This window comes from Artibeus jamaicensis, unplaced genomic scaffold (assembly GCF_021234435.1).
Source record: "Artibeus jamaicensis isolate MK-2021 breed Jamaican fruit bat unplaced genomic scaffold, CSHL_Jam_final scaffold_1283, whole genome shotgun sequence".
Lineage (NCBI taxonomy): Eukaryota > Metazoa > Chordata > Mammalia > Chiroptera > Phyllostomidae > Artibeus > Artibeus jamaicensis.
In genome coordinates, this window is record NW_026522028.1 from 21,666,146 (window position 1) to 21,691,927 (window position 25,782).

Below are 25,782 nucleotides of genomic sequence, written 5' to 3' on the forward strand. Positions count from 1 at the left end.
TTTCTCCCTTCCTTCCCCTCTCTCTAAAAATAAATAAACTTTTTAGAAAAATGGGTTTTCATGGTGTATTTTCTTGAGTTTTAGCCAGAGCCAATACCTACATCTGTTTTGTTTTGTTTTTTAAGATTTTATTTATTTATCTTTAGAGGGGAAGGGAAGGAGGGAGGGAGAGAAACATCAATGTATGGTTGCCTTTCGTGCGCCCCCTGCTGGGAAGTGGCCTGCAGGGAACTGGCCTGCAACCCCGGCATGTGCCCTGGCTGGGAATCGAACCGAGCTTGTCTGGTTCACAGGCCCGTGCTCAATCCACTGAGCTACACCAGCCAGGGCTACATCTCTGTTTTAACTGAGAGATAATTCACATACCATAAAATTCAACTTTAAAGTGTATAATTCAGTGGTTTGTAGTACAAGATTCTGACATGCAGGTTATTGAAATGTTCATTTCAATACACCTTTACATGACTTAAAAGGAAAATATTAACACAATAAATGTGACACATAACTGCAGGTCTGGCAGTTTAGGAAAGTAACAATTTAAAAATTGGCAAAAGGGGATAATGTACCATTTTTACAAGGGTACAGATGGTCTAGGTATTTTAATTATAGGTTAATCGATGAATTATTTGAAAAATTAATATACAATAGAGGCAATATTTTCAAGTTATTTAAATCAACTTAAGTTGCAAAATAATCAGCTTAAGGGAAGTTGTGAATCAGAAATGCCTTTAGGGAAAGAAAGTAGCTTCTCATTATCAGGAAATGAATTAATTGTCAACTCAAAGTATATAAAACTATATAAACGTTCCAGGAGCCAGTCTGCATTCATTTCACTGGTGACATTTAACAAGTAGATTCTTGTCAGGGAGAGTTTTTCCTTCCCAGGCCATGAATAATTGCTGATTGCACTTTTTCAACAATCTGGAGCACACTGCAGGTGCGCCACCTTTACACAGACATCACAGAAAGCATGGCGATGAAACCTAGCATGAACCCAAATGCTACTCCAGACTGGATACCAAAAACCTAAGTTACTTAGCAACTAAGTGCACTAAGATAATGTCTCGTCTGAGTTAGAAGTTCTGATTCTCACTCGTCAGTAGATGCAAAGTTTCTTTGATGAAACCATTTACAAAGTTTGAAAAATTCCCCGTGGCCCTTATTGTTCAATGAGAAGTGATCTTTGCAAATTAAGATCCACTGAGTTGAGGTACAAGGAAGGGCAGGTGCTATATTCATGGCCAGTGTGGTGCTGGCTGCCGTTCAACTGAGTTGGATTTTCTAAAAAATCCTGGTGGAGAGGCGAAGGGGAGCCTGTGAGAGACTAAGATAAGGATTAGAGGGGTGACCTGAGAGATCATCACCTGGTCAGGATGGGGGCGCGGTGGATAAATGTGCTGGTGCTAGACTGGCCCAGGGTAAGGCAACAAGACAGTGAAGAGCTGCATCAACTTCCAAGAATCACTTGCTAGTGTAGCTGCCAAAGGGCACAAAATCAGAAGAAAGGAAAACGAAGACCTAATGAAAAAAGGCACGGAGATAAAACAAACCAAAACAAAAAGTTGAGTCAAGATGTTACCTTACTGTTCCTTTGCAACAGAGAAAGAGGACAAGGCCAGAGTAAAAACGCTTCCTCCTGGTTCTTTGCAACAAGACCGGCTCTGCTTTATTTAGATCATCAAAAATAACATCTTATGGAATGGGAACCATAACATTACACAACAAAGTATAGCTGTAAAAATCTCAAACATGTCAGGCAACACTTTTTTTAGATCACCAAAAATAAGGTTTTACAGAAAAGGAACTGTAAAAGCAAATGTATAGCTGCAAATTTCCTTTTGCCTTCAATATCAATTCCCTGTAAAATATTTTGGGACCACTTTGCAGTTTTCAAGGAAAACTCAAATTTGTTGGACAGAGTTGCTCAGTATCATCACACGAATGAAAAGAGTTCTGCAAAACAATTTTGCTTAGTGCTAACAAACAACTAAAACATGTGGTTATTATTAATAACTCCAACTTCCACTGAAACAGCCTAACCTATGCTCACTTTCACGAATGCTTCACTGGGAACATAGGTCTTCGTCCCTCCCAGCACAGATGGCGTGTACAGTGAACACGGTCAGGTGTTGGAGGCTGTTCAGGTGCCACTTGAAGTACTGCTTAACAGAAAGAACTAAGTATGTAACAACTCAAATAACTGGGCTCGCCTCTGCCGCAGCCTCCCCACGGTGGGCATCACATCTCCCACCATATCCCCAGTTCTCTACTGGGGACCTAAAACCCAAAGCTAGGTTAGAGAGGCTGTTCTTGCAGAGCCATGGAAATGCTAATAAATTGCCCTGGGATTCTTAGTGCTGTAGTGTGCCTCACAGGCAGCGACATAGGCAGACTCTGGGAAGAAGTCATCATGGTATTCTGCTAAAAACCTGGAAAAAGAAAGCAACAATGGCCCCAGTGATTACCACAGTAAGGACTCAATACCAGCAAGTAAAACCTCAACTTCCGATCACTCGAACATGTCACTCTTTTTTGGCATTAGGAAAAAATGAATATCATCTTGATTTCTACATACTGATTACTCTGACTGCACATTTCCAGCTCCTACATTGATTAACTATTTCATCAGAATCCTTTCACTATCAACTACTATCAACTGTACAAACAGAAACAGAACCTAAACTCCACTAGGTGGCAGCCTTCACTATACAAACACTTCTGTGTAAAAAAGTCTCCAGTGACTATTTCTAAATTTTCCTGTTTTATTTATTTTGAAGACTTATATTCATTTCTAGAGGGATGGGAAGGGAGGGTGGGAGAGAGAGGGACAGAAACATCAATTGGTTGCCTCTTCCACATGCCCCGACTGGGGACGGAACTTGTAACCAGGGCATGTGCCCTGACCAGGAGTCGAACTGGGTGACCCTTTGTTTAGCGGAAAGTCATCCAACCAACTGAGCCATACCAGTCAGGGCTACATTTTCCTGTTTTAAAAACAAACTGTAAAAAAAAATAAAGAATAAACTCAGCAACTGTCACTTGAGAAATTCATAACGTTTATAAGGGCTCAGTGACACCAAAACTGAATGGTATAGCGAGTAAAGAACATCCGTGTTGTAATTTGCCACGCCCTGTGTGTTCCAGTTCCAGCTTACAGTGCCAAAACACACAAGAAAGAAGACGGACTTATGTCTCACATTGGCTGTTAAAACGTGGCCATTCAAGAGTCTCTGCTACACAGAGGCTACCTGGACTCAGAAGCACCACAGACTTCACCATAAAGCACTGAAACATTCTCACGTGGGTCATATTCATGAGTAAGCTAATTAGCCCCATGTTTGCTTCCCCTGCATCCTCCCATATGTCCAAATTCCTAAAAATCAAAGGATGGACCTCTGCAATACCTTCTTCAGTAAAAACTGAGCCAAAATTCATCCAAGGGTGAACTTTTTCTTCCTTGACTGTACCCTTTTTACAAGTTACTGTGTTCACTGATTCTCTAGTTGAATACTTTGCATACATTTTCAAAACCAATTACTATATTTATTTGGAAATATTTCTAAGTTACTTCCTAAAATCCTAATTTCTATTTTGTATTGGGCATACTTCAAAATCAGCAGCCTTTGCTAAGCTAACTTTGCTAAGCTATCTCTTCATATTTTATTGTCATTATCTGGTCTCAGCTTACAAAATTTTTATGCCAAATAGAGTTGTGGGTCTGTCTGAGGGGCAGATTGGAAGGGAAGAGGGTAATTCTGTATAGGGAACCTATCCGTGTGGCATGGCCAACGGAGCCCAGCCCCTGACTTGGAAAGACCCGTGGGGAGCGCGTCAGCACATAGGAACCGAGCCCATGGATAGGTTCTCCTGTGGGGAATCAGGCCTGCACTGTACCTAGGCTGCTTTGAGGCTTGCTTTTTGCTAGAACTCCCTCACCCTGAATTGAGGCAGCAAATGCTTACTGCGTATCTTTAAAGTAACTTCCTAAGATCTGTGGTAAACCTCCCAAGTATGGAGTGTAACAGTTCAACCACCTTTCCCCTTGATCTGCAATATTCTTTCCTCTGTTATCTGTAAAAGGTAATTACCTATAGCAAACCTCTGCACAGTAAATGAGGACCATCCTGGATGTAATGTACCCAGAAAGGCAATAAAAGCCTGTCCAGGCAGGGCTCAAGGTCCTCTCTCACTCAGAGAGCGGCCATGCTGTCCTTTTTTCTCCACAGGGCTTCTGCAGTCCGTGTGAATTTGTTTGTCGCAGCCACAACACACGGACTCCTTGGGCCAGGGTCTGCATCAATTCTGAAACTTGTTTCTAATAAAATGTTCTAAAGTCTCATTCCACACATGGACACTATTCAAAATGCCTACAGGCAAGTGTCTTTTACAAACTCCAAGACTGACTGCTCTGGTGGGAGTGCTCTCCACTCAGTAGATCCTACTTGAAGATGAGAAGATAAGTCAGGTAGATAGGACAAGCTGGGTGACCCAGGCTGAGGAGAGCCTTGACTGCCAAGGAGAGGAACTAGTGAGTAGACATGTGGGTGGAGAAGAGGGAGAGAGCCGGGCCACAGGCATAAGGAGGTGGGGCCCACAGCACGGCTGTGGGAGGGGCGGTAGTGGTGGGGGCAAATGATCTTGTGATATGCTAAAATGACTGGCTCTATCAGGTGAAGGGAATAATACCTTTCTCTGAATTCACAAACTGTCAACAACAGTCATTTATCTTAACTTTAAAGTAAACCCCCCAAATCCAACCTGTAAATGCTACTATTTAAATTAGTTTATGTACTTGCACCAAAAAAGAGTCTTATACTTAACGTACTCCTGAATGAAAGATACAAAATTAAATCATCAATCTTAGTCAATCACTTCTACTGTAGAAAATTAATTTTCTTTTCACAAGATTATCCAACTGAATTCTTTTGGTGACACAAAAAATTTAACTCTGCCCCGGCTGGTGTGGCTCAGTGGACTGAGCACTGGGCTGTGAACCAAAGGGTCACCAGTTCGATTTCCAGTCAGGGCACATGCCTGGGTTGCGGGCCAGGTCCCCAGTAGGGAGCATAAGTGACAACCACACATTGATGTTTCTCTCCCTCTATTTCTCCCTCCCTTCCCCCTGTGTCTTAAAAAATAAATAAGTCAAGTCTTTAAAATTTTTTTTTACCTCCATACAATAAATAGCCTTGATTCAGAAAGCAGATAAATTATGGAAAAAAGAAAGAGCCAAACCCCACCCCCCTACATTACAATTACAGTTACAAGCAACCATACTTAAAATATCAGGGCTGGCTTCCACACCTGCTAAAGAGAAAGCCTGAAAAGTCATGTATAAGGCACTATATACACATAAAGCAGAAGTTAATTTTTGATAAGAGTAATAAAAATACCTCAGAAAAAGATCAAAGTGCTTCAGTAAAGCCTTCAAATTCTTTTCAGAAAAGGACATCTTTCCAAGGATTTCTGGAAGTTTCACTGTATTAAAAAGAAAAAAAACCATTGACAATTGGCAGAATCTGGCAACGCAATGGGCAGGATATACTCAGAGATCGTCTGGGTCTCTTTATTCTTGTTCGAACTCAAATGAACATCTACATTATCAAACAAAACTAAAAACTCTGAGTGAACAGGAAGACAGAATGGTAGAGCAAATGTTACAAATATAATTTTTATGAAATTTAAGATTCATGAAGTGCCTTTTTTTTAAAGAGGTCACCTTTCAGTAATTTTTCTTAGACCCCAAAATTACCACAAGATGTCCCTAAGCTAACAACAGTGTTACAACAAAAGCAAAAATAAAAGGGTGGGGGGAAGAGAGCAGGGACCAGGATTTCTTACCAAACAAGCGCAGCAAATGTTGTGCCCCATAAATGTAGGAGGGTGGAGGCGGCTGGTCACCTGGAGGGTAACTGTCGGGTACCAGTTTCCAGGAGAGGACCTGGGAAAGGCACAGATCGAACACTTTGTTATTGTATCTTAACACTCCATTACCAACAGACCTCGGCATCTAGAGTCCTGGCAGAAATACACGTGCTTGGACATATTTAGACCAGCAGGCCAATGTCACCCATCAAGTGGCACATTCCCATCCCCAAGCTTCCTGTCGGTCTAGCACCTCTGGATTTCCTCCACAGCTGGGCCAGAAAATGGGAGGCAACAGTGATAACACTCCACTGTGGAAGTTCTGAGGAAACCCCCGACTGTCCCACGAAGCTCTTTGTGGGCGTGATTTCAGGATACAGGAGAGTGTACTGTGTTATGCTGAAGAGGGTCAACATACAAAATAACAAAGTTCAATATGATGCAAAAAATTAAAGACGCAATATAAAATATTGTGTATAACTATTATGTAAATATACAAAAAAACATGAAGTACATACTCAAGTGTTAATGTTCCTTTCTTAGTGGTGGGATTATGATGTAGGGAGCATGAGAATCACTATATGTTTTCCATATAGGTTATATATTAACACATATATTACAGTTTTCTACTGTAACTTCTGAAAACATTTTTGCCTTTTAAACCAATTCTAGGAGGATCCACCTTCCTTGGCAACATGGAGACACTTCTAATCACCTAAAGGTTATGATAATAAATTATATGTAGCGGAAAAAACAAGCCATTATATTGAAATAAACACCAGCTTAGAAAAATAAATAAAAGTGCAGGAGGGGAAAGGCTTCAAAGTATGGAAATTATTTGACTTCCTAATTTTCAACACTTACTACCTATAAATTGGCTGTAACTAATTTGGTCATTTCGCCCCTTGACCTTTACTGAAAATCCTGTTGTATAAGAGAATGAAGCAGTGAAAAGTAACCCAAAGATGTTTTGATAATATTACTGTTGTTTCAGAATTTCCCAATTTCTGCTATTATATTCACTTGGGAAACTAATGTGACCCACTGAATGCAGTAAAAACAGATGTCAACCCTGAAAACACAATTTGGCTCCTTACAGAATTGTGCTGACCCCTAGTAGAGTCACCTTCCCCTCTACACAGAAACGAGGACACCCCACCTCCCAGGTGGGGTTCACAAAATATCCTACTGCACTAAGAAGACAACTCTTGAATCCCAGAAATACTACCTACCTACATCAGTTAAGTGGCATTAGAAATAGAATTTTAAAATGAAAAGTTTCCCCATCTGCAAAATGGAAACCCAGCGGCAAGGCAAGAATTCGAGGTAATTTCGGCCCAGTGTCTGGCATAATGCTGACATAAAGCAGGCCCTCCATGGGATGGCGATTAACATCATTGTTAAGGATGGATTTTATATTTTTAAGTGGTTGAAAAATAACAACAAAAAAAGAACAATGTCTCATCATACACAAAATTATCTGATATTCCAATCTCTACGACCATAATGAAGTTTTATAGGAACGTAACACATTCATTTACAAATATCTATGGCTCCTTTTGGAGTTGGGCGGTCTTTGTTGGACACAGTGTGGCCTGCAAAGCCTGAAATATTTACTCTCTGGCCTTTTGCAGAGGAAGTGTTCTGACCCTATTACATAAACTGACAATACAGCAGGTCCTCAGATCACGTCATTTGGTTATAATGTTGATGAGGTGCCGTGGGAATTTAACTCCTGTTTTGGTCAGCTAGCCTGTGGTAAAACTGCTTTTATGTTATGGCATTTTGCTTAAAGTCAAAGAACCTGTCTATGATCTTAAGTGAGGGCTTGCTGTACTCATGTATCAATACTTAGTTACTTAGGGTAAAAGATGAATGTACGTGTAGGGCTGGAATCCTAAGGATCTTCTCATTTTAGAAGCCAAAAACACCATGGTGCACATCAGAGGAACAATTCCGTTAATGTCCACAGCAAGAGCAACACGATGCTTTTACGGAAGGACTCACGGGGGGGGGGTGGGGGGGGTGGTGAAGAGCAGACATTAACCCTACCTCATTTATTTCGTTCGTTCTTCTGCCCTCAAAGCTGGCAAACACCGCACTGCCTTCCTTGCTGGGGGTCACGGGAACAGGCGAGGATGATCTGCTGTGCACGGGGGTCTCTTCGAAAGGAAAAGATGGTCATTATTCACTTAGAAAGCACACAGCTATGAATTAAAGGCTGCAGGAAGACAGTAACAGATAGCAAAGAAGTCATTCATCTTTAACAATAAGACTCTCCTATTATAAGACAGTACCTAGAATATCATTTGGGGGGGAAAGGAAATCAAGAACTAATAGAATCTACAACAAAATGAACCTTGAAAACATGACGATGAGTGAAAAAAGCCACTGACACAAGGCCACATACTGCATGATTCCACTGATAAGAATCCATGCACAGCCCTGGCTCGTGTAGCTCAGTGGATTGAGCGCGGGCCTGAGAACCAGAGGATCGTGGTTTAGTTCCCAGTCAGGGCACATGCCTGGATTGCAGGCCAGTTCCCAGCAGGGGACCCATGAGAGGCAACCACACACTGATATTTCTCTGTCTCTTTCCTTCCCTTCCCCTCTAAAGATAAATAAATAAAATGTTAAAAAAAAAAAAATCCACGCCCAGAAGAGGCAAATCTGAAGGGGCAGCAAGTCATTGGTGGCTGCCTAGTATGACGGCCGGGGGAGAGAGTGGGGAGTGACTGATAACTGACTTGCGACACAGAGCTAAACCGGCAGGCGCCAAGCATCCAACTATAGAGCTGAAGCCCAGCAGGCCGCCCTCTCCCAGCCAGCTGCGCCCAGGCCAGGGAACATGCCTCCTGAGCCTCAGTCAGGGCTAAGCTCAAGTCAAATTCCCACAGGCAAGTGGGCAAATGTGGGTGTGCTGTGTACTCTTCCCACCTTTCCCCAGGCCCTCCCGTTGGGGGGACTGGTTTCTGTACCAGGGGATGGACCTACTTTTCTCCAAGTGTAGGAAGAGCTTGGGCATGCTGGCGGATGTGTCCTGCTGTCGGCGCTTGGGCTGAGGAGAGGCGCTGCTCTCAGACAGCCTGTCACTGTTGGCAGAGTGGCGTGTGGAGCGCCTGAGGGACTGCAAGGCTTCTGGCTCGGCTTTGCGCCTTTTGGGGGTGGCCGGTTCACCTGTGGTCGGCTGACTCTCCGTGGACTGTGGGGTGGATGGATTCAACAAAGGTGGGCTTGGAGAGAGCTCCTCCTGGTTCCTACAGAAGAAAGGGGAGAATGTCATGTGCCCCTGGTCTGCAGAATCTTTGCAAAACCTGGAGAGGTTCTTCAATGTCCTCCTTCAGACAGAACAGAAACACACTCTCAACTACACCCCAGCAGGGTTATACACATTCGCTTCCAAGTGTGCAAAAGTAAGTACTTCTTTAAAAAGTCAACCATTTTAACCCTCTCAACCACTGTCTCTTTAATATCTGCCTAAGAGAAGGTTCTCCATTGGGAGTGTCTGCCTATCACAATTGGGAGGCGCTACTGGTACCTAGTGGGTAGAGGCCAGGAAACATCCTACAATGTGGAGGACAGACCAGAGCAAAGAACGACAAGGTTGAAAAAGTCAACAGGGCCAAAGTTGAGAAACCCTGCTCGCAAGAATGAGAATACTGCATTAATGTAAGTATTGAAAGCCTCAACTGTGAGAAAACACAGTTCACCAGGGACACTGGGAACCTAGAGGTTTGGAATATGGCATGGGGACATCGACACAGGTCCCCCGTGAATTGTATAGGCCTTTCACCTGGGGTGACACCAACAGGGAACGGACACAGGCTGAGAAAAGACATCATGAGGCAGACAGAGAACCAGGAGAAAGGAGCCGAGAAGGGGACAGAAGGGAAAGGTGGCTTATGCAGGGCACAGTGTGGCAAGCTGTAGTGGCCTTCCTCAGGGAGCGAGTCAGAAGGAGTAGTGGCACACAAAGGCAGACGGTGAGGTGGCCCGAGATAGATGAGTGGGAGTCATGAGAACACACCGCTGTCAGGAGGAGGCCAAGGGGGTACTGGGGCTGATACTGATGAAAGCAGAGACTTTAGTTTGGGGGACTTTTGCTTCCCTCACAGAAAACAGATTTGGTCAGGCTTGGTGATGACACAGCGCAGCGAGAACAAAATGAACCTTTACCTGAAGGCCCCAGGTGGCTGGCCTTCATAAACTTCCTCACTTAACAATAACGACCCAAGGAGGCAGACGTTCTCCTCACAGTACAGGCGAAAGAAAGAGGCTCAGAAGTCACCGCCCCAAGTCCCACAACCAGTAAGCGAGGGAGCTAAATTCAAACCCACTCCATCTCTCCTACGCTTCCCAGCCTGTACTCTCCTCACTCCCACTGTGTTTGGAAAGAGGGAGAGAGCTGTTCAAAATCCAACCAGATTCTCTACCCTGGAACTTACCTATTAGTGTTTGTGGCACTTTCCTTAATCGGAAGAAAAAATTTGGACGAAGTCACCTTTTTATACTGAACTTGTTCATATGGATACAGCAAAACCAATGGGAGAGTGTAATCGAAGGTTATTCTTAAGCCATCCACCATCTCTTTACAAAGGTCAACGCTAGAAGGATTAAAAAGAAGAGATTAGAGGCGCAAGAACTTTCCCAAATGTCACAATACAGCTGTGAATTTTTAATAACACAGAATTTTTGACACTACATACTAGACCAGCACACAAAGAATGAAGTGAATTTGTAGATGCCAACGATAAAGGATTACACAGCAACACTGGTTTATAAGATACAGCAATCAATAAGCCAGCAATTTCCACTGACAGCACCGAACACAAAGGATTACATTCAGTGCTGCATGTGCCATCTGAGCGGCTTGTGCTGCAGAAGGTGGGCAACCGCCATCACTGGGGCTGAAGGCGGCAGATCGATGAACGCCTAACACCTATCTGGATTTGAACAAGCTGCCTGTCCAAATCTACTCCAGCTGAGCCATACGTAGGCCAAGGCAAGACTATGAGGATGATTACTCAGACTGGAATAAAGACACGTTTGTTTACCAGCCTTGATAAAATTCTCATCGCCCATTCCGGTGCTTCTCAAGGACAGAAAGAGTCATCCCCCTAAAACACATCACTGAACAAACTGCTCGTTGTCTTGCATCAAGACCAGACATACTTATTGAACATTTCAAAAAAGGGATGATATTTTAATACTAAGGTGTATGTTAAGTGATGTATCAAATGAAATCATAATAACTGAAAGGAACATAGGGTAGCCTCTTCTAAATGAAAGGTGATCTCTAGTACACAAACAGAACCATGAGATGCCAACCTCCCCCCGGCTGCCACCACTCACTTCTTTTCGGCTGGGATGTAATGCACATTCATGGTGGTGTGTGCCATGGCGTGATGATGACGGGGCCTCTCATTGGCTGAAAAGGCTGCATTGATGGCAAAATGCTTCACGTACGATTCCAAAATAGTGATGATGTTGGTCTGGCACGGGAGTTTCACTAACTGTTAAGAAAAATGTACCCACTGGATGCACTCGCTGCACAGTATAAACCATATACTGCGACAAACAGTGATCTTGCCCATGCCACTTTTTAAACACAAAAATAAAGCCCACTTGGTTCAAAGAGAATTTTTTAAAAAAAACTATGCTTTGAAGCTCTTTGGTGTTTTTCATCTACTCATCCTATCACCAAGTACGTTACAGTATTAACTTTTAAAATAAATACAAGCAGTGATTCTCAAGTTAGTGATCTATTAGAACCACCTGGGGAGCCTCTAAGACTGTAGCCACTGCCGCCCCCCACCACAGATCAGTTTCATCTTACCCCCCGGGTGGAAGCCCACGTATCAGGTTTCTGCAAAGCCCCCTAGGCAATTCTAATGGGTACCCAGGGCTTGGAAAGACTGTGTACACTTTAATTTAATCAGCAGCAGAGCACTGCTGTCAGATCGTTTTAAATCCTGACTCAGTACAAAACCGAAAACAGAAATTTCATTCCCCTAAGGTTCTTGGTTGTTTGAGTCCATGATTACAAAATACCACTGAAAGAACGTTCTCTCACAACCCCACGTGCCATGTGTTCCCCTGCATACCCGTTTCCTCCTGTTGATATAGTAACAATCGTCCTCCAGCTTCTTCTTCAAAACTTCAGGGATGTCTATAGTTATTGCTCTTTCTTCCATCTCCTTCTTTCTGTGCGGCTCCACTTCTTCCTTCTGCAATGTAACAATTCCAGACTTTCACACTTTTAAAACAGCAGGAGAGTGTATCTCCAAAGGACTAACACACGAGAGCCTACTATCATACAAACCCAGGGGACCTGTGCCATTTACACCAGTAAGGAAGGACACATGTTCTGAGGAAAAGTACATTAAAGGCCAAAAGCTAACTTGTTTTAGGACACAAACCACATTGCAAATGCTTCCTTTCTTTCTTCCTCATTTAATTTGACCAGCAGAATTTACATTAACTGTAAAGGCAGGCAGAATATGCCCAACTCTGATACACAACATTTCAAGAGACACCACAGCCCCAGCTGGCCTGTGGACTGAAAGGTCACTGGTTCAATTCCCAATCAGGGTCCATGTCTGGATTGTGAGCCAAGTCCCCAGTTGGGGGCATGTGAGAAGCAACTGATTGGTATTTTCTCCCTCTCCTTCTCTCTCCCTTCCCCTATCTCTATAGATAAATAAAATATTTTAAAAAATAGTCACCATTATAAAAATAAAGTTCACAATTTTATTAAAAACCAAAGTTACTATAATTTGTGGAAATACTTTAGGGCTATAAAGAGGCACCAAGAGGTTCATACAGTGACAATAAATAAGGGTTATTTACCCTTAAATATGAAATACAACTTTATAGTATTCTGTTGAAAATGTGTTTTCCACCCCACGCTGGTGTGGCTCAGTGGATTGAGTGTCAGCCTATGAACCAAAGGGACGCTGGTTTGATTCCCAGTCAGGACACATGCCTGGGTTGTGGGCCAGGTCCCCAGTATGGGGCGTGCAATACACAACCACACACTGATGTTTCTCTCCCTCTCTTTCTCCTTCCCTTCCCCTCTTAAAATAAATACAAATAATTAAAAAAAGGGAAAAAAATTTAAATGTATTTTTACAAAATGCTTCCCAACTGAAGAATTTTACCACTAAAATACATACCAAAGACAAAGAGTTTTCACAATAAAAAGTTTTTACCACTTCAGTCTTTTCTTCAGTATCACTTTGTTCACTTATTGCTTCATCCTTTTCTTCACTGCTGTCATCAGAGGAAGTGCTTATTGCTAGGGAAAACAAAAAATATGAAGCAATCCTGTATTATATACTTCTCTAACTTACAATTCTTCAAGGTGAAATGTGTGTCTTGATGCTGAGAATAATAAACTGCAGCCCTACATATATTTTAAATGCTGGACAGAAATACTGTACCTTTAGGAATAGAACTTCATTCTGAAAAGTGTAACATCAATATCAATGAATGCAAAACCACACAAGAAACGATCTAAAAGTATTCGGTTACCTAGAACCCTGTAGTTACACGCTGCATTGGAAAGTGAGGCCAAGGCCCAGGAGCTACCAAGAATGGAAAAAAACGTGAGAATGGACCCCCTGAGGAATGAGTATAAAGACACTGGCAAAGAAGGCAGTGATGAGGAGCATGACTGATGACGACTAATTATGGACTTTTTGACCACTACCTCAACTGCAAAAAAAAAAAAAAGGGGGCAAATATTACGTATAATGAATTTAAGACATCTCACTGTCTGTAATTCCAAGGATTCCTCCCCCTCAATCCTGCAGTTGAAAGAACTAGGTAAAAGTTCTTTGATCCGGAGAAAATAAGTCAAGCCACTCACAGTTCTCATCATTTTTATCTTTTCCTTCACCGGGGAGGCTCCTTAAGACAGAATCGACACCAGGCAAGCGGCAGCGCTTCTTCTTTCTTCCTGTGCTTCTAGAAAAAAAAAATGAATGAAATAAATTTTGATGTTGACTAAGTCTTGAGGTAAAAACAAGATATAGTAACAAAGGTTCTTAAGCATTTGACAAATGATTAAACTTCAGAACATAAATGGTGATCTCCATTTCAGAATATCATACAATATCTTCACAGAAAACACAGCAGTTACTTACAACACAACAGACACACTCTTTGCTACCACATTTTCAATATGTCAAATTGCATAATAAACCATGCTTGTCATATTTTTACTTTCATATCATACAAATTCTACACACTAAGAGAAAACACATTATGATGATTTCTGTATTCTCACAGGCGAGCTACAGCTTTTCTTGCCAATTTACGCTGTAATCTCCGATTTTCATCGGTGTCACGGAGGACATGATCTTCAGCTGCCCACCTATCCCAGCTAAAAAAACAAACAAAAAAGGATGTAAAATTTCAGTATTTTACTTTGATATGAAACAAATGCTAAAAGCACCTCACAGCAAGTGAAGTGTCCCAGAATTACTTACATTTTAGAAAACTATTTAAACAGTTTATAGTCACAAGAAATGCAAATAAACTGAAGGAACTAATTTAAACGTAGAAGCAACTGGGGTTTCCAGAATTACCCACAGAGAACCCAAATATAATCAACTTAAAAAGTAATCATTCCTCTGAAAAGGTAAGGTTTGATTAAGAAGAGAAAAAGAAAGCAAAAACAGGACATGAAACTTTTCTACAAGTGTTTCTACAACCTAACAAGGAAGTTTGCAATGTTCTTGTGCTGCAGAGGTGATCAATTTTCAGTCCCATTTGACAAGTACACTCACCTTCTGTTCCAACCATTAAAATGGATCAGATATTCTGGGATCTTTTTGCCTTTTTCGTCTTTCCCAACAACAACATCCACAATCTGAAACCAAAAAGTATTGTCCACAAATGACTGAACATACAGAACACTGAAAGGTAGGTCAGGAGAACTAGATCATACACCTTTTTTTAAAAAAAATGAAAGCATTCGCTCCTTTTTCATATCGAGAGCTAGGCTGAAACATTTTTCCTTTCAATTCCATTTATTTCCTGAGTGGATACCTCAAAATAGGAAACATCCCTCCAATCTCCCCGTGATTGGTCTCCGAGTGTGGGACTGCGTGCAGCTTCCTGAAGCCATTGGCCAGCCAATTTGTCACTAAAGAAGAGTCCCGGCCAGATCAGAGAGTTGCAGCCCTGAGACATCTGGGAGTTGTAGTCTCCCCAGCTCCACAGCGCCCAGGGCTAGAATGGCTTGCAGATTTTGCCATCCCTTTCAGCAACGTCCCCAGAGGGGACATCTGGGGCAAATGATAGGGCCTGTCACCCCCGGGGTAGACTCAAGGCGGGGAAGGAGGAAGGAGAGCAAACAGAAAACGAGATACGGTTGCGGGGGCGGAGCCCTACAATATAACTGTCTGAGCTGGGGGGGCCTTGAGAAGTCCCCCAACCGGCAGCGCTACACAGACGCACCTGGGGCCCCCGGACTAGCCCCTACCCCCCGTACTGAGACGCCCACTCCCTCTCGTCACCCAGACCTGAGTTGTACATGTGGCGCAGTCCCCCGCGATCCCCCGAAACTGAAGTAATGGGCTCGGGGCCCAACTGGGAGATTGAAAACGTACATTTTCAACGCCGCAAGGCCCTTAAGGGCAGAAAACACCGGGTCAACCTAGCCCTTGGGGCCTAACGGGAGGGGTCCAAACACAACTGGGGCCCCAAAACAACGACGTCGCGATTCGACAGTTAGCGCTATGGCGCTATGAATTAGGACCTGGGTCGGTTGGTCAAGGTGTCGCACGGGAGCCCACGCGGCGCTCCGCGTAGAATGAGACTTAACGCGCCATCCGTTAGCGGCCTCCAGGACGCGCGGACCTTGATGACGTCACGTGCGCAACCGACGCGCGGCCTCGCGACAAAACAGCCGCGACGTTTCAAAGGGCGCGTGCGCAGCCCTGTGCGCTGGCCGGAAGCGGAAGCGCGTGGGCCCCGACTCCCGAGCGCGGCGCTCGCGAGCGCTCCCTGCCGTCCGCGCGGCGCCGCGCAGGCCCAGCTGTCACGGGCAGGGAGCGCCTGGGCCCGCCGCTTACCCCGCTCCGCGCCACCGTCCGCGCCCGCACCCGCACCCCGTCCCGGGGCCCCCGACCCGCTCCTCCTCCCTGTCCCTCCGCAGCGGCACCTTGGCATCGTACAGCACTCGCGCCTTGGTGGGGTCAGGCTCGAAGCACAGCACTTTCTCCCCTGAGTGGAATTTAAATTTCATGCCCTCGCTCGCGCTCATTTGCTCATCGTGGCGGAGGGCGAGGCTCCGGGGCGGGCGGAGCGCGCGCGGTGGGGGACGGGGTGGGGGCGGGGAGGTGGTGCGCTGCGGCGGGGGTGGGAGGGAGGAAACGGGGAATGGCGGAGGCTGCGGCCGCCCCGCCCTCGGTCCCGCCTCTGCCCGCCCTAAGCCGCTGCTGGACCTCCGAGCCGCCGGGGGCTCGCCCCGCCCTCCCCCCACCCGAGCATTCCCCTGCGAGTCCCCCCGGGCTCGGAAAGCTGCGATCGGAGAGCTCCAGCTGTGGCCAAGGTCTTCCCGCAGAGTGGCCTCTCCCGCCCTCGTGGGAAAGGCGGCTGACGCGGGCTGCTCCCACGGTGTCATCACGCCGGGCGTGCGCTCTCCAGCCTGCGTGTGGGTAGTTCTTAGGAGAGAGGCCGCCAGGGGTGCAACTGGCGGTGTTGAGGCTGGCCGGCGGCTGCCCTCCAGCGGCTGCCTCTGCAGGAGCTCCCTAGCCGCGCCACGCAGAGCTGCAGGTTGCCTCTTGTGGCTACTCGGTCTGGAATCAGGTCTAGATACGCAGTGGTCTTTGATCAGGGGCGAAGGGTGGTTGAGGGAGCGAGTAAAGCACTAAGGCAAACCTGGGCGAGGACATGCAGGTGGCAGGCCTGGAGTACCACAGTGACAGCAGGTGAACAGTGGGCGGTGAGTCCTTAAGCAGGTCGTTAACATCTTAAGTCTCGTTTCCCAGCCCCCCAGTTCTCAGAGTTGCTTCCTCAAGGTCTGCCCTCTCCGGTACATTAAAAACTCTCTGAAGGTGGGAAGTACTGCTAGGCTAGTACTAGAAAGTACCTACACAGAGACGGCGCTCAGGAGATGTTTGATGAACGAACGACAAGTGCTGGGAGACTTCTTGAAGGGCCAACTTCCAGAGACCAAAAGGACCGAGGATCGGGTGCTGTTTCCTACCGCCCTTCTTTCCTGGGATGGAAAGTTTTGGGGCAGTGCCGCAGTTACTGGATTAAGACCTGCCTGGGACTAACTTAGAGGCTCTGAGGTCTTAGTGAACTGCGAGTTCTCCACACTCCGGGCTCTGCTTTTGCCTCCAGAAATTTGCACTTGCCTCCTTTATCACTGGGTTTCTGGTACACTTCCTTCACCTTTCAGGCTGAACATGGCCAACAGAAAAACCCTTGCGACACCCTAGTAGAATCATATACACTCCAGTGTTCCCTCCCAGCTCTCTACTCACCTGTTTCTTGCATTTACCGCTTAGCAGTAGAAAGGGCTGTTCCTTTGCAAAACCCTTTTTCAGATGCTCAGGTTCTTGAAGCGGGGGAAGGTGGAGCTGAGGGGAGATCTTCAGTTCATCCTTGCATAGTTATGGCATACAATAAATATTTAACGAATATTAAATATAAATAGACTACAGATTCATGACATAAAATCCACAAAACTCAGCCACCAGTTGGATATGAAAGGGGAGAGGGAAGGAGGACTCTTGGGAGACTTACAAATTATTTTGACATAATGAGTTGGGTGAGTGATAGGTCCATGGGCCAGAATAAGGGCTACCAGAGGAGGGACAGGTTGGGGGAAGATGGTCAAGTAACAGAGAAGCCAGAACTGGGGCCATGATTCCTCTCCATCTTGTGGTTAATGGTGGTTGAGATCATGGTGATGTTCCCCAAGCATAGCAGAGGGCGTTCTGGGGCACAAGCAGTTGCATGTCGTAGCCAAAGCATAACTGACATGTTAGTGTTTTTATTTTCCTGACTGGTGAGTGGAGATGTCCTCCTTAAGACTTTAGATGGCTTTTTAAAATCCCCATTTCCACTCCTTTGTATGTCATTGAGCAAAGCCTTTTCCCCTTAAAAAGTCCAAGAATGCAAAAAGCCTTCAGGCTTCCAAAAGCTACAAATCCCACCAATGGCAGCATCTTGTAGCCCTCCTCCAGATTAGGAGCTACTAGAGATCTCCATGTCTAATGTGGGTGGAGCATCCGTTTTCCCTCTTGGGTATAAAGGTGAAAACACGGGGTGGGCTCTGATGTTGAGTCCCACACTTGCCACTTCCTAGTTTTGTTACCGAACTCAAAATGTTCACTGCTTGGGGTGTTCTGTTCAAGAACAAGATGTGGTTGTCACGAAATAGTTTTATTTATTTGCAGCAAGTAAAGGAGGCAAGGGATTCATATCCAAAGTTCTGTTTCCCTGTAGGGTGGCTTAGCCATTGTTTATATACTGGTATACTACTTGGTCAATTATATTTTGATTTCTTGTTTTCAGTTGGCTACATTTATCCAGTAGAGTTCCTGTCAAGTTCATCCTGTTTACAAAATACTGTGCTACATTTTAAAATTTAGGAAGAATAACATAGTAATGTAATGGGGTGTGGAGTTGGGGGTCCCCTGAAAATAACAGTGTATTCCCCCACAGCCCTTGATTGGGGAAAGGGGAAGTGGATGATACAATGTTTAAGATATTTTGTAATACAATGGCAAGCCAATAGCTATCCCTTCCCTGAAGGGAAGAAGATTGCAGTCCAGGGCAAAGGTGTACGTGACTTTAAGAGCGTATAGTGACTCCTGACGTAACTGGAGAGGCAGGTGTCCCTGTGTCACAGGGAACTCTTGCCTTGACTAAAAATGGCAGCAGAAAGAAGATAAAAGATACGCGGGAACTGGAAAAAATGGCAGACGATAACTCATCAGAGGAGGGGCTGGATATGAGGTCATGCAGGAAGTTCCGGGCCCAGCATTTAAATGAGGGCAGGCTGAAAGAGTGAAGGAGAGAGACCCCCATAAAGAGATGAAGTCAGGAGTGAAGGAGAGAGTCCCCCATGAACAGAAGAGGTTGCAGTGAGTGAGAGAGACACGACAATGCACCACGAGGTCTGGCAGGAGACAAGGCAGAAGGTCAGACTAGTGAAGGCTGCGGCAGACCCGGCGGAGCTGCAGGGACCTGCCTAACCAAGCACAGATTCATGGGAGATGCTTGGAGCTGAGCTGTGACCGGGAATGCTGAGTTGCAGACTCTTGCTTCTCTGAAGGACGTGCAGGGAAGCCACTGTCTTAGGACTGTGCCTGCCTGGACCCCACCATGACCCAGTGGAGCACGGCACGTGTTTCCCTGAAGCACCGCATGGAGGCTGGGAAGAGCACGCCCCAGATCCTGAAGGAGAGAGATGCTGGGAGAGGATGGCGACTCTGAGACCCACAAGTGCACCTTCCGGAGGGCATGGAGGATCTGTTTGCACAGCGGGCTTAAGAACAGATAAGGGTATGGGGGACTTCTGGGCATGGTTCTGGCTTATGCCTTTTGGGGAGCAAGGGAGGCTCTGGGTCTCCTGGGAGAGAAGGGCTCAGAGCAGGAGCACTGTCAGTCCCACTGAGGTTGGAACCCTGTTAATAAAAACCTGTTCCCTTCAACACTAACTGTTGGGTCATGAGTCATGGCACCATGTGGCTGAGCCCCAGTTTGCTCAGTTACAGTAATAACAGCACTGCCCAGACCTTGAGACCCTGTCCTATGTAACAGTTTGTGACCTTGTACAGATGATTAGTTTCTCTATGAGGCAGTTTTCTTACATTTAAATTGAAGATTAATAGTGGCTCCTCCCTCATAGAGTTGTTTTAGGAATAAATCGCTCTGTTAAAGTATACATGCTTTTGCATAGTGCCCGGCATAAAATAAAGCGCTAGGTAAACGCTTGCTATTAATATTCCTTTACTATTTCTCCTTGTCCACCATTCATTCATTCATTCAACAAATATTTATTGAGCCTCCGTGTGCTGGATGCTAGACACACAAAGTAGAATGCAAATGTTACCCCTGGCCTCAGGGAGGACACATTTCAAGCAGTCCGTGTGCAAGTGCAAGCCTGAGGTGTGCTCTGATAAAACCCGGATGGAAGAGAGCAGATGGAAGTGCTCATGTCTCTCTAGGAGGAGGGGCAGTGTTGAAAAAGTTCCATAGAGGAAGTTGCTCTTTTAAAACAAAAAACTGAAGCATATTAAAACTTTTAAGAATTCATTTGAACGAAAATCGGTTGGAATTGGGGAGCACCGAACCAGAGGTGGTTATGAGTGCTTCACTGTCAGAAGCTCAGAAAAAAGACTTTTATAAACAAAAGGCAGAAACAAGGAAATTGACTGACTATAGTATAAAGACTAGTTGGCCATTTGTGATTGGTCATCCTTAGCATTTTGATTTCCTAACATTTAGGCCCTTCCAGGCATAGATTAGGGTTTGCTTACGTCGGCTTCCACGGCTTTAGAGCCACCTCAGTCTAATGGCTTCTTTTAATTAATGTAATAATTCCCCTCCCTTTGGTCATCCTCTCATACATGATTAACTAAAAATTTGGTATTTGTGCTGCTCTCAGTTGCCATCCGAGTTAAGTTGCTCTTGTCTCATTGTGAAACTAATAGGTTATGATGTCAGACCCGTGGAAGACTTGGTTTTGCTCTTCGTGTCATTATTCCTCTTGGTTCTGTTTCTCCACACTCACCAAGATCATCGGATGTATTGCTGACTGGTGGCTGTGGACATTAGACAGACAACCATCATCTTAAGTTATCTCTTTTGCTGACAAATTCTATAAGAGGTAAAATGAGCTTATCTGACTGTTGGTAAACCTAAGCAAAATAAAGGTTTTATACGTAATGCCTGTTTTAATGAAAACAACAAATTTGAACTGGCTTGTATTTACTGAAGACAACCCTAGATCATGTGAACTTGAAAACCACTTGGATTCTATATTTCTGACAGTTGATTTGTATAAATGCTTGTTTGTCTTGAAGTGTATTAGAGATTTTTACAAATTCATTTTAGTAATACCATTCCGAGGTAGAGAAATATAACATGTGTAACATGCATACACAGACATACATAAACATACAGACAACTTTATAGATCTTACGCTTTTATTTAAAAATTTTACCCATGAGACAGATATGATAATGCAAAACTCAGTTATAAAGGAGCTGTTGGATCCAAATTCTGTTTCTGGCAGATGGAATAAGTTAAGGTTACCTCCTTGGATGGCTAAAGCCTTTATTAATTTTTGTGGGGGAAAAACTTCTAAAGATTTTTCATTAATTTTACTTCCAAATAGCTTTTTTTCCTCCTGATAGGATCTCCCTGAAATTTGCATTTCAGGAGAAGGCTTTGGGTTCTGTTTCCACCTCAGAGGTCCAGAGAGGAGGTTTTAAGTTTCTCCAAGAAGGGCTTTTGTTTCTTAAATCCACATATTTCACATCTGCAAGACTTTTGAGATGAGTGGGGAAGGTTTTGGGATGGGTGAAAAAGATAGGTGGGCTCTCAATTGTTTCTAGAGCTGCATTTCTGTTCCCATAAAGACTCAGCCGTAAGATGTACACGTTCACAATTCCTCAGGAATTTTGGTTGCAACCTGAGTAATATCTAGACACTGACCCAACCATCCAACTATATCATCTTCAATTTGCTTCTTTACAGCAAGGAGAAGATCTTTCAGATGGAAATTAAGGTTCCTATGTTCTAGATTTAGAGCTATGTGTTTTTGGAGTGTTTTAGTAAATTATTTCACCATGGCGTCAGAATGTTTTTGTTTTCCTCAGGGTACATAGTTCATTTTAGCAAAGGAGAAAAGGCTTTTAAAATATTCCTATCAGGCTCTGAATATCAGCTTCCAATCTGGCTGACTTCAGATCATAGAGCTACTTTCAAACATCCTTTCAAATATCTTGTCAGGTTTCAGTCGGGCAAATATGGAATGTTCCCAGGAGTATTGAGCAATGCCATGGACCCAAGAGGGGTCCTCAAAAGAAGGTGCAAAAAATGCTACCCTCCAACAATCCAGAGCCACTCCCAAAGATAACCAAGAAAGGAAAGACTTGGACAGTTCTCCTGAGAGCTGGCAACAGGAAGTAGGGCCCTAGCTGCAAATGGAGTACAGCCCACAGTCCTGGCTGGCCAGATCAAGGTATGGATGGTGTGCAACCCAGGTTTCTATCCAGCAGTATTTTAGGGGCCCTTAACCTGACAGTTGCCAAGCCAAGTTCAAATGACACAAACGAGAAGGCAAAGCTGTCCCTAGGAGAAAACAGATCAATCATCAGTGTTTCTCTTTGCCATGTGAATTCAGAAAGAAAGGGATGCTGTCAAATTCTGCCTTCCTCTCTGGACCAGGCAGCACAGATAGGGTCCTGAGCTAGCTGACTTTGGCAAGAGTCCTTGCCCTTTGCTGACTTCTGCAAGTTTGCCCAGGCAGCCAGCTGTGGGCTCCAGAGTGAGAGGGGTGTCCCAGCGGGTCTCATCACCAGAAAGTGTGCGGGTGGAAAAATACCTTTCCTTCTATCCTTTATAGTGAGCTCCTGGCTGAGACCCCTTTTTCTCTAGGGCACCTTGGAAATGGATGAGGTTATCTAAGATGGTTAAAAGATGGTTCTCCACTGTAATTCAAGTTGTTTTTCACAAGCTTAATCTACTTGCTCAACCTTCAAATTGTATTCACCTGAGGCCTCACGCTGGCTCCTGTTCCAGCTATAAGTAAGACCTAGTCCTTCCCCGGATCTGGCCCAGTTTTCCATTCGGAACCAGTCCACTTCCAGCCAGTTTCTTGACCCAGTCTAGAGAGATGCTCAAATGAAGTCTGAAAGCTCACAACCCAAAAGCTGTGGCACTAGAATCAGGGACCTGAGAAGGACTTGCCCACCATCTCCAAAGGCACGGAGAAAGCAGTGTACTGACGGGGCTTTGCAGGTACCTATGCTGGGTTGCTTGTTGTTCCTGGAGGGTGGTGGGGGCCTCCTTCAGTTTCCTGTTTTGACATCAGAACTGCTAAAAGATAAACTGAGGCATATTCAAAATGTTTAGAGTTTATTTGAGCAAAAATTGATTCAAATCAGTGCCAAACCCAAAGCGGTGAGGAGCACTGTTCCGATAGGAACCAGTGGTAAGACTTGTATAAAGTGTGAAAACAAAGACAGGAGTGATGGATTAGCTATTGCTTCAAGCCTAGTTGGCTGTTTGTGATTGGTCCTTAGCATTTGGCTTTTGTAACCTCGAGTTTTCACAGGCTTAGGTTTGGGCTTGCTCATGTAGAGCCAGCTCAGTCTAATACCCTTCTTGTTTAATTTAAGTCTTGAGCTGAAGTTTATGTTTTCCCCCCACATTTCCCAGCTTTTGAAAGACATTAGAGGACTGAGATAGCCATCAAATCTTTTATAACAAATCTTTCGTTATTTCTCATCGTAGGTCGTCACCCACTGGGTAACCTACAAAGGTCCCCTCTCTTGCTATAGCAAGGTGTCCTTATGGCAGATCGAGGTAGTTTCTCACCTGCGGCCTTCTGCTGTTCCCTGCCCCGTGGCTAGTGGTAGAGACCCAGTTTTGTTCAAGTCTCTAGAGCAGATCTCCCAAGTCTTTCACCCCTACCCAAGCTCTAGTGGGAGCAGACCTCCCACTAGAGCTTGGGTAGTGGTGAAACTTGGTTAGGCTAATGCAGTAGGGCTGGCTTCTCAGTGTGCTCCTGTGGAACTATTAAAACCTGTTGCTGAACATTGGAATTTTGTTTCCAAAGCTCCCAGTTGATTCAGGGGGACAGAAGAAAGCGCACTTCTTCTCTCCCTAAAAAAGAGATCGATGTGGTATAAACTCTCTTTCTCATAGGGCTTTATTGTCCAGGTGGGAATGTGGGTATGTGCTGCAGCCGTGTTGACACTATGAAGTCAGCCATCCTAGATGCTCTGAGGACGAGGGCAAAAAGTTAGGGCAGGTTTGCTCACCTTGATACATTTTTGAGCTCCTGATTCACTGATAAATCAATCCTGCTGCCCAACTCTAGGCTTCTTGCTATACGGTATAATCTATCCGATCACACCTCTTTTGCAGTTTAGGAAGTTAAGTCATTGATACCTAGCATGATCTATACTGCTAACTTTGGTGATATTGCTGAGATGACTCGTTCTTGATGAGGAAGCATTTTTACTTGGACATGAAGACATAAGTGATGGCGCATGTAAAATAGTACTTCACACATATTCAGGCTTGAAAAGGCTTTGGGGATGAAAGGCTCACCTAATGGCCATTTATGATGCAGTTTCATTTGGAATCTCTTTTTATGTTAGAAGCAAACTTTACATGAATTTCTGGAACAACCCATTTTCAAATTGGAACAACCTATGGCCTTATACCTTTGACCTTACAACTGGATAATTTTTTTCTTATTTTGGTGTGCAGTAATATGCATACCTACATTCTAAGAATGTATTTTGTGGTTAATGAGTATTATTCTTTTTTTTGAAAAGCAAATTTTTCATTGTTGTTCAAGTACAGTTTCCTGTCTTGATAAAAAGTTGTAGTGACCCTTTTTCAAAAATTGCCATGTTTCTTAGTCCTTAATTTGTGTTGGTGCTTCTCAAGTCAAGTGAGAATAACCTTCTCTGCTTCTTGGCTCCCACTCCTTACTATTTCAGATGCTATAGAGATGTAGTTCCCAGGTTTACTCATTCTCTCTACAGTGTGGTTTCACTAGGAAAAGAGGGTTTCAGAGTAGTACCATTGATGCCCACTAGCCAAAGACCACCAAGAACACAGGTGTTCAGCTTGGGTGGGACAAGCTGGATTATTGCTTGCTGCAACCAGGGAGAAGGTGCACCATTGGGAGCTATGGGGGCATCCCAGGGACAGAAAGTATTTATTAGAGACTTTGCCCTTATGTTAGGTGATTTGGGGTGGGGTTTTGCTCTGGGTTGGATGCTGTCAGGAACAGGGGGTTTTATTATTGGGTAGTTGAGTACATCTTACCTAGGAGGACACTAGACTCACATGGAAGATGTAATTGCCAAAGAAGCAGCTCATTTACTGGGAGAGGGACTGCTTTGTATTTTGTGATTTGGACAGTGTTCGTGTTTTATCTGTGTAGTCATATTCAGATGTGATTCCGGTGTGGGTCACTAAAGTGGTCTTTACTCATATTCTGTGACACTGTGGTCACTAGATATTCTGCATTTATGGTCAATAGGAGAACAGCCAAGCTCAGCTTTGAAGGCCTGGCCAGCTCATAGATGTCAGAGGCTGCTTTTTTCTTCTTTTATTTCCTCAACATTTAAGGTTTACAAAGTGTTTACACCATTCTAGGTATATTTACATATTGGAATTGAATTATCCCCACAACCTTAGCAGGTAGCATTGTGATCGTCCTCATTGAACAGGTGGAGGAACTGGGACCTGCATTGCTAACCCACTTGCCCAAGGTTTGGGTGTGAGTTCAAGCTGCCACCAGAGTCCATGATGCTCTTAACCACTTCTCTCCACAAAACCAGAAGTTACTGCTTCGGCAATAAGACTCAAGTCAACGTCACTTTATAAACAGCAAGTGTGTTAATATGTGTGATGTCTAGCTTGAACTGGAAGTGAATCACAGGTCTGAAACAAATCATAGCAGAACATGTATATTACAAAGCTATTTAATAGTATGTTGTAGAAAGATATTTATGGATGTGGAAAACCTGTTAATGATATAGAAACAACAGAAAAGCATTACAAAACAGACTTTGGATTCCTGCTCACCTGAGGAGCTTTTCAAACCTGCAGGGTAGACCAAGTAAGACAAAATATTCATGGTGGGGCTCCAGTAGCTGTGCACCCGAGAATTAGAACTTTTATGCTACAGACTAAGCC

General features: G+C 44.4%; 1 protein-coding gene across 2 annotated transcripts; it reads right to left on the minus strand.

Moving 5' to 3' along the window:
- Nucleotides 1-1,640: 1,640 nt before the first annotated feature.
- On the minus strand, nt 1,641-16,226 carry MSL3 (MSL complex subunit 3). Of its 2 annotated transcripts, none has more exons than XM_037157507.2 (13): nt 16,037-16,226; nt 14,658-14,740; nt 14,156-14,251; nt 13,736-13,833; nt 13,077-13,162; nt 11,970-12,092; nt 11,218-11,378; nt 10,311-10,469; nt 8,860-9,122; nt 7,918-8,027; nt 5,842-5,941; nt 5,394-5,478; nt 1,641-2,429 (listed from the first exon to the last, which is right to left on the minus strand). In XM_037157507.2, the coding sequence occupies exons 1-13, from the start codon at nt 16,136-16,138 to the stop codon at nt 2,330-2,332; spliced, it is 1,566 nt and encodes a 521-aa protein (XP_037013402.1). In that variant the 5' UTR covers nt 16,139-16,226; the 3' UTR covers nt 1,641-2,329. The 2 variants fall into 2 exon arrangements, with proteins under 2 accessions (XP_037013402.1, XP_037013403.1); XM_037157508.2 differs by lacking the exon at nt 16,037-16,226 and adding an exon at nt 14,920-15,308.
- Between the last annotated feature and the right edge of the window lie 9,556 nt (nt 16,227-25,782).